Below are 9,098 nucleotides of genomic sequence, written 5' to 3'. Positions count from 1 at the left end.
TCAGCTCTGCTAGGTCACCAGAAGTGCTCCTTCCTGGCTTAGATGGAAAAGATTGCTAGAGTTCCTAACACAAAGACTTATACAACTAGATGGATCCAGTCCTGGCTGAGGCTGCATCTTCAGGGGTATCTTGGTTACTGTTCTATTTCTGTGGTGAAATGCTATGACCAAGTAGCTTTTGGCCAGGCAGTGGTGGCGCACGCCTTTAATCCCAGTGCTTGGGAGGCAGAGGCAGGCAGATTTCAGAGTTCTAGGCCAGCCTGGTCTACAGAGTGAGTTCCAGGACAGCCAGGGCTATACAGAGAAACCTTGTTTCAAAAAACAAACAAACAAACAGAAAAAGTAAGCACTTGAGTCCTCTTTTTAGTTTTTTGAGACAGGGTTTCTCTGTGTAGCCCTGGCTGTCCTGGAGCTCACTCTGTAGACCAGGCTGGCCTTGAACTCAGAAATCCGTCTGCCTCTGCCTCTGCCTTTCAAGTGCTGGGATTAAAGGCGTGTGCTACCATTGCCTGGTGGCCCTCAATTACAATTTTAAAGGGTTAGCCTATGACCTTCGTGGCAAGGAGCATGACGCAGGCAGGCAGGCATGGTGCTGGAGCTGGAGCTAAGAGCTTACCTTCTGATTCACAGGCAGCAGGCAGCAAGAGAGGGAACCAGACTGAGCCTTGGGAATCCTCAAAGCCCACTCCCAATGACACGCCTCTTCCTAAACAGCCCAGCAGCTGGGAACTAAACGTTCAGACGTAATGAACCTATAAGGGACCATCCTCATTCAATCCACCACAAGGTGCTGTGGCAGTCAGGGGTAGTCATTCTGTAGTTTTATCATAGTCTGTGGAGTGCCGTGTTGGCTGCTGCTAACATAAGGATGTAGTCTGGCTGGTTTAGACTGATGGTCCTTTGGCGCAAGGCAGCCAGGATGCAAAGGTAGCTCAGCAGCTGCTAATTAAAGTCAGATTGCTGCAGACCCCCAGCATCCTTGCTTATTTACAGGACTTAAAGAACTCCTCGTTAATTTCAGTAGTGAATCTTCTCGGGGTTTTGATGAACTTAGCACCTTTCTAGGCTCCCAGGAACAGGGCTTGCCCTGGGAACTCTCCCAGGATGCTGCATCTGCTCCCATCAGTTGCTGGATGAAGTCTCTCTGGTTTCTTTGATGACAGTTCTGCTAGGCTGCCCGGTTCCACAACCCTCTGCAGGCTGGCAGTCTCTAGGTTAAAGATTTCGTGGCTGTGTTGGTGTCCACTTGAGGCCTTGCCTGCTTACAGAAGATGGCCAGTTCAGGCTCCCTGTCCCCATTACTAGGAGTCTCTGCTAGGATTACACTTGTAGATTCCATGTAGTTTCCATTGCACTAGGTTTCCATCTCACTCCTGTATTGTCCCCCAATTCCAGTCATTTCTCCTAGTATTTTTTCCACCCCGTCCCCCTGTTCCCAGCCTCACCCACCCTAGACCACCTGCAGAATCTACTTTGCTTCCCCAGGGAGATCCTTTCACCCCCCTTAAGCCCTCCTTGTTACTGAGCCTCTCTGGGTCTGTGCACTGTGGCATGATTGTCTTTTACTTTACAGCTAGTATCCACTTCTCAGTGAGTGAGTACATTCCATGTTTGTCTTTCCAGGTCTGGGTTACCTCACTCAGGATGAATTTTTTAGTTCCATCCATTTGCCTGCAAATTTCATGAGTAGTATTCCATTGTATAAATGGACCATATTTTCTTTACCCATTCTTTGGTTGATTGACATCTAGGTTGTTTCCAGTTTCTGGCTTTTAGGATTACAGCTGCTATGAATATAGTCGAGCAAGTGTCCTTATAATAGGATGGAATATCCTTTGGGTATATGCCCAGGTGTGGTATAGAAGGGTCCTGAGGTTGATCGATTCCCAATTTTCTGAGAAACTGTGTAATTGATTTCCAAAGGGACTGCACAAATTCAGGTTTGCACTCCCCCAAGCAGTGGAGGAATGAATGTTCCCCTTGCTCCACATCCTCATCAGCATGAGCTGTCACTTGTGGGTCTGATGTTAGCCATTCTGACAGGTGTAAGGTAGAATCTCAAAGTCTTTTTGATTTGCATTTCCCTGATAGCTAAGGATGTTGAACATTTAAGTGTTTCTCAGCCACATGAGATTCCTGTTTATTTTAGGACCTTGCATTCATTTTTCCTTTATATGATTGTTAGTTTTGTGTTTTGTTTAAGAAGGAATGTTTCATCTAGACCCAATGGCACAGACTAATAACTCTCTCAGGAGACTGAGGCTGGGCTTCAGAATGAGTTCAAGACCAACCTGAGCTCTTAGTGAGACTCTGTCTCAGGAGAAAAGGTAGAAAAGAGGACTGAGGGTATAAATCAATGATAGAATTCGTGCACATGACCCTGGGTTCAGTCTCAGATAACAATGCTTGTGTCAGTTCTCCCTGGACTTTATACTTATTCTCAAGTTACTTGTTGTTCATTTGTTTGTTTGTTTGGTTGATTGGTTGGCTTTTCAAGACCAGGGTTCTCTGTAGCCCTGGCTGTTCTAGAACTTGCTCTGTAGACCAGGCTGGCCCTGAACTGAGAGATCTGCCTGCCGCTGCCTCCCGAGTGCTGGAATTAAAGGCATGCGCTAACACTACCTGGTTGTAATGAGTATTTTGATCTAGTAGGGAAGATAGGTTTGGTATGCCCTTTTACTGTCCTAATAACTGTTTGGTGTATCACCTAAGTTCAGCATCATTTACATCAGTGACAAAGAACTAAACCAAAGAATGAAGAGTCTGGTGGGGGTAGGGAGTCTCTTGCTTGCCTTGAACTCTATCAGGTCCACTTAGTACACGCTTCAGTGCCTTACTCTCTAGACCATGATGCTCATGAGAGCTGCTTTCCCATCTGTCTTCACTGCTGACCCATCTGGCTCCTGGGTGATGAGTGAGGGAATTCTTCAGTTGAGTCCTGCATGCTCGGAGTGGGGAATCCACCTCAGAATTCCCAGAGAAGAACCTTCCAGAGGACTCCTGTGCAAGTTGGGGCTGATAAGGAAGGAGGGACTGGGTGAAGAAGGGCAGGTACTGATGTTGCCTCAGTGAGGCAGGTCTCAGATGGAGACACAGCCACCTGTGAAAGAGATGGTGGTTGAAACTGAAACACGGGGTCGGAATACTGGCTGTGGACTTGTGACAGCAGAGTAAACGGATGTGGGAGAGCAGGATGATGAGGGGAATCGTTTAAATCTACGTGGTTTCCCCAGTCTTCTGGAGGGAGAGACACAGCCCAGCAGTGAACCGTTTTGCTCACTTTGGGGTGCTTTAACTGAGCTATTACTCTCTAATTACAAATCTCAAAGCCTAATCAATGCTAATGGTCGAGAGTTAGGACTTGGCTTTTGCTGCAGTTCTCTGTTTCTGTCTAGGTAGCCTTTTAAGTTTCCTATTTTCTGAATAAAAGTCTCCTCCGCATGTGTGGCATTTGTAAGTGATTATTCACATCTCCTAGCCAAGGTCTGTGTGGTTAGATGGTTAAGGATTCGCCTTGTCTCCCTGCTTCTCCTTTCTGTGAAATGCCTCGGTTTTCCATTAGGAAAGCCCATTTATAGGACAAGCAGTGCAATCAGTTACAAAAGCAGAAACTTGGAAAAATAAAAGCACATAAAAAACGCTCTCTTGGAGGAATCCACTGTCAGTATTTGATTGTTTTTTCCCTTGAACTTTTTTTTCCTGTATATATTTTTTTCATTTTCAGGAAACATTTGTTTTAGTATTCTGATTTGTTTTTCCAGGAGTTAATAAAAAAATACAGTAAAAACTTCCTCCATGCCAGCAGATACAATTGCTGGATGTGCCGGGTTTTTTTTATTGTTATTGTTGCTGTTCATCAAATGTCAAAGTGTATTTTAAGGGAAAATATTAATTTAAAATTATTGTTGCTATAAGTTGGTATGAACTTACTATCAGAGGAATAATCTAAGCAGATTTATTCCTCTTACCTGTTCTTACTTTTTAAAAATGCCTTACAGTTATAACAATGTACTTTTTATTTTAACAGTACTATCAGAAATTTTGGAGGAACAGTGAGTATTGTCCCAGCTGGAGAAGCAAAGATATACGTAAATGGGATGCACATCTCAGAGCCCACAGTATTACATCATGTAAGTCAGCAGGAGCTATTAGGTGCTGGCGAGTCATCTATGTTTGTCATTTGCATTTTCTCCCCCAAGTCACTGACCTGAATTGAGAACTTTACCATTTCAAAATTTCAGTTGATTAATTAATAGTCTTCCTTTGTTCAGAGAGATGTTATAGTTGGGCAGTGGTGGCACACGCCTTTAATCTCAGCACTTGGGAGGCAGAGGCAGGTGGATTTCTGAGTTTGAGGCCAGCCTGGTCTACAGAGTGAGTTCTAGGTCAGCCAGGACTACACAGAGAAACCCTGTCTCGAAAAAACAAACAAACAAACAAACAAACAAAAAAACAAAAAAAAAACTAAAAACAGAGAGAGAGAGAGAGAGGAGAGAGAGAGAAAGAGAGAGAGAGAGAGAGAGAGAGAGAGAGAGAGAGAGAGAGAGAGAGAGAGATGTTATAATGGTAAGAACCAGGAACGGGGCTCACCACTGACCATCAGGTGTCCTGGGAAGCCCTGGGCTTAGGAATCAAGCCACGAGAGACTGAAATCCTCACTCTGTCCATCCCCTGCACTGACACCTTTGTCAACTTACTTAACTAGATGATGGGACAAGCCCACCTGGTTAGGACACTTTCAGAGGGCCACTAACAGGTATCTCGGGAGAACCGACATAAACTATTATAGTCAAACGCAGAATAGTGGTCATTTTCTATGAATCCGACTTTCCAAGGGTAGTGGAGAATTAATCTAAAAATAATTCACGCATAGTTTTTCACCATTGCTTGCAAAGAGTAGTATTAAGTGGGTGTCTGCTTTATTAATAAAGTCTGTGTCTTACTTTCCTCTTTCCCAACATTGGAATAATATGTTGCTCATAAGTTGTTGTAAGATATAAATGAGACTTGTATTATATATACACAGATATGCATGCACATGTGAATTACTCAGCAGTATTTGGCCTGTGGAAAATACTTAACAAATGTGACAGTTGCTATGGTTTAATATCTATCATCAATAATACTGTGTCACCATGAACTGCGAAGTTCAGGGAGTAAGAGGGAGGAGAAAGCATTTAAAACTATATCTGATGGGCTGGGGAAATGGCTCAGAGGTTAGAGCGTGGACTGCTCTTCCAGAGGACTCAGTCCAGTTCCCAGCAACCACATGGTGGCTCACAACCATCTGTGATGGGATCCAATGCCCTCTCCCAGTGTGCATGAAAACAGAGCACTCATATCTAAAGTAAATAAATAAATAAACAAACAAATAAATAAATAAAAATGTAAAACTATCTCATATAGGAATTGTCAGTATTGTCTTCTCAAAATTTCTAATGTTTTTTATTTGATTTTTTATGAAAAGTTTGTAATTTTTTTCATTTAGACTCACCTCAAATCATACACTGTTTTTTGTATGTGTGTGTGTTTTAGGGTGATCGCGTGGTTCTTGGTGGAGACCATTATTTTAGATTTAATCATCCAGTTGAGGTCCAGAAAGGAAAGAACCTGTCAAGTAGAAATAATCTCACAAGCGAAGGCCCAAAAGATTTTGAGTTTGCCAAGAATGAGTTACTTACAGCACAGAGCTCTCGGTAAGTGTCACCACTGACTGACTGACGAGTATGTGTGAGCAGAGGCATGCATTGTAATGAACTGTTTCAGAGGCTAGCCCTTCGCCTCACATGGACACAGCCCAGTTCAGAGACCCTGAGCTGAATAAACGAGCAGAAGGGATGCTTCGGCGGACCTTCTAGTACATAGTGTATTGAAGGCTAGCCTGGGATGCCCTCTAAAGAAAAGGCTCTATTGTGTCTTAAAATAGAATTGGTTCACTGTGTTACCTATAGTAGTTACTAAAATGTTTACTGTCATACATTTTCTTTATATGCTTTTCATATTAATTTAAAATCAGGCATCTGCATTAATAACTAAGCTAGGCATAGTCATATTTTCATCCTGTTCTATTTCTTTGTATGGACAAAATATATTCAAAACCAGTGAAAAGTCCAAAAATACCATAGATAAAATACCAGAAATTAAGTTTTAGGATTAAAAATTATCTTAATAAAAAATCGCTGTTCTAAAACTATTTTTGGTTCTTTGTAGGCTTGAAGCAGAAATAAAAGCCGCGCAGCTGAAGGCGAAGGAAGAAATGATGCAAGGAATCCAAATTGCAGAGCAGATGGCCCGGCAAGAGCTTTCTTCCCAAAAAGCTGCGTATGAGAGCAAAATCCAGGCCCTCGAGGTGGAGCTGGTGAGGGCGCTCTCCATCTTTCCTCTGAGGGTGGTGAGGGACTGAGCTACAGTCTCCGGGAGGGAGCTTAGCTGGTGGAGTGCACCCCTGAGTGTGGTCTATAAACTGGCTGTGGTGGTGCACACCCCAGAAATTAGTGGTGGAGGCAGAAGGATTGAGAGTTCAGGTACATCTTCAGTTAAGTTCAAGGCTAATCCAGGATACATGAGGCAAGACACTATCCAAAAAAACAAAAAAAGAAACAGAGAAGAACCTTTAGATTGGAGCTGGAGAAGTGTTTGATGCTAAGGTTAGAGCTACAGGTAACAAGTTAATAGTAGGTCATGTCTGGTTGGATCCCGTAACTTGTGTGAGGTGTGGAGTGCTCCACAGCTTTGCTGTGTTCTTGTACATTCATTACAAGGGGGACTTTTACACACTAGGGCCACTGTCTTTGGAAAATGTCTTTGCATTTTTGCCCACGTTAATTCTTATTAACTGTTAATAAATTCATAAAGAGGGAAGAGTCTCAAAGGAAGAGATTGGAGGAAATAAATAACCAAAAAGCTAGTCACAAGATTGAGGAGTTGGAAAGGGCGAAGCAGCACCTTGAACAGGAAGTATACGTGAACAAACGGCGGCTGGAGATGGAGACCCTGGCTACAAAGCAGGTAAATCTGTGTCTCTGCCATTGTGAGGGGAGCTGCCCTTGATGAGAGAGCCACAAGGTCTCTAGGTGGGGAAGTCTCCCTCTGCCACCCGCCTCTGTTCACCTTCTGCTCATGCACCAGCCCACAGCCCATGGACACTTTGGAAGGCACATAGCCCTCTTCTTAGCTCCATTTTAGTTTATTCTTTTCTCATGTCTACAACTGTGTGTCGTCAGTCATGCTAATTAGATACATAAGGAAGTGGTACCAGGATCCAAATGCAATAGGAAGAAAAGCAAGGCCTGTACATCAGGTCACATCCTGATAGAGAAGCGGTTTCCTAGGACTCGGGATAGAGCTGAATGTTTTGCCTGTGTGTGAGTGTGTGCGTGTGTGTATGTGTGTGTGTGTGTGTTTGTGTGTGTGTGTGTGTGTGTGTGCGCGCGCGCGCGTATCATGTGGGTCTTGGTGCCCTAACAGGACATCATAAGAGGGCATCAGGTCCCCTGGAACTGCAGTTACAGATGATTGTGAGCCACCATGTGGGTGCTGGGAGCCAAGCCTAGGTCTGCCGGAAGAGCAACCAATGCTCTTAACCACCAGGGCACCTCTCCAGCTCCACATTGGTGGTTCTTGGAGTGTGTTCTCAGGATGAGAAACATTGGTTTCTTGTAGAAACCTGTTAGAAAAGCAGGTTCTGGGGCTGGAGAGATGGTCTGGAACACACATGCAGACCAAGCCAGTCTCAAACCTGTGGAGATTTGTCTGTTCCTGCCTCTCCTATGCTGGTTTAAAGGTGTGCACTGCAGTGCCCAGTCGTTCCTGGCTCTTCATCCTAAGGGTTGTCTCAGACAGTAGCCTCATTTTCTCTCTGTCTTTTCCAAGTCTGTGGGATGAGGAAGAGCAAGACTGAGGCAGGCATGGAAGAAAATGCTCCCTGTGACTCAAAGCCTGATGGTGTACCATGCTATGAGCACACAGTGTGTGAGCACACTGCCAGTAAAGTTGAGTGGAGTCTTCAGGAGCGCAACAGACCACTGAAACCCTGGGGAGCACTTCTTAGCTCATGTCTTTTTTTTGTTTGTTTTGTTTTTTGTTTTTTTTTTTTGTTTTTCGAGACAGAGTTTCTCTGTATCAGAGATCTCACTCTGTAGTCCAGCTGGCCTCGAACTCAGAAATCCACTTGCTTCTGTGTCTCAAGGGCTGGGATTAAAGGCATGCTTTATCACCGCCCAGCTTTAGCTTATGTCTTTTAACTTGAGTCAGCAAATGTTCTTAATTACTGTCCTTCTTGAGCAGTGCCCCCCACCCCTTTTTACCCCTGCAGATATTTACTTACTAGCAATGGGAAGAAAAATATTAATCTATGCCATCAAAAATTCCTTGTGATGGGCCAGTGAAATGGCTCAGCAGGTAAAGGACTTGCCTTCCAAGCCTCATGACCTGAGTTTGAGTCCTGGAACCCACATAAAGGTGGAAGGAGGGAACCTGCTCTACACAGTTGTCTTTGAGTCTCCACAACTGCACTTGCCATGTGCACCCCAGGCCCCCCCCAATCATACAGACATGATAATAATACACAAACTCTTAAAACCCTAATGATTTTATGAGGAAAATCATTATGAAAGTTTATGAGTCAGTTTTTAAAAAACTTTTGTGTTTGACTGGAGAGATGCCTCAGTGGTTAAGAGCACTGACTGCTCTTCCAAAGGTCCTGAGTTCAATTCCTGTTATAGATTGTGGTTCACAACCATCTGTAACAGAATCCGATGCCCGCTTCTGCTGTATCTGAAGACAGCAACAGTGTACTCACATAAAATGAATAAATCTTTAAAAAAAAACCCTCATGTTTAATAAAATATGTTAACCCTGTGTTCTTAATGAAATGAGTCCGGTAAGATGAAATTTCATCTTAGCGTTACAGTGATCAATCTTTTGGTGGATGATATGCATGTGTATGTACTCATGCACATTCATGGTATGCCTGCCCACATGGGCAATTATGTAGAGGCCAGAGGTTGACATTAGAAGTCTTCCTTGGGGTCTGCTCTACCTTATTTTTTGAGACAGGGTGCTTCACTGAGCCTAGAACCTGCTGCTCTTGGCTGGCC

General features: G+C 43.9%; 1 protein-coding gene across 1 annotated transcript in view; it reads left to right on the top strand.

The window, feature by feature from the left end:
* Window positions 1-9,098, top strand: part of LOC116096638 (kinesin-like protein KIF14) — a 62,445-nt gene that overhangs the window by 22,242 nt on the left and 31,105 nt on the right. The window contains exons 14-17 of the mRNA XM_031378658.1: window positions 4,028-4,130; window positions 5,536-5,696; window positions 6,211-6,358; window positions 6,856-7,008. Of these exons, the coding sequence (XP_031234518.1) occupies window positions 4,028-4,130; window positions 5,536-5,696; window positions 6,211-6,358; window positions 6,856-7,008 (565 nt within the window). The remainder of the gene's footprint in view (window positions 1-4,027; window positions 4,131-5,535; window positions 5,697-6,210; window positions 6,359-6,855; window positions 7,009-9,098) is intronic.

This window comes from Mastomys coucha, unplaced genomic scaffold (assembly GCF_008632895.1).
Source record: "Mastomys coucha isolate ucsf_1 unplaced genomic scaffold, UCSF_Mcou_1 pScaffold1, whole genome shotgun sequence".
NCBI classification, from domain to species: Eukaryota; Metazoa; Chordata; class Mammalia; order Rodentia; family Muridae; genus Mastomys; species Mastomys coucha.
This window is presented reverse-complemented; position numbering and strand designations above follow the sequence as displayed.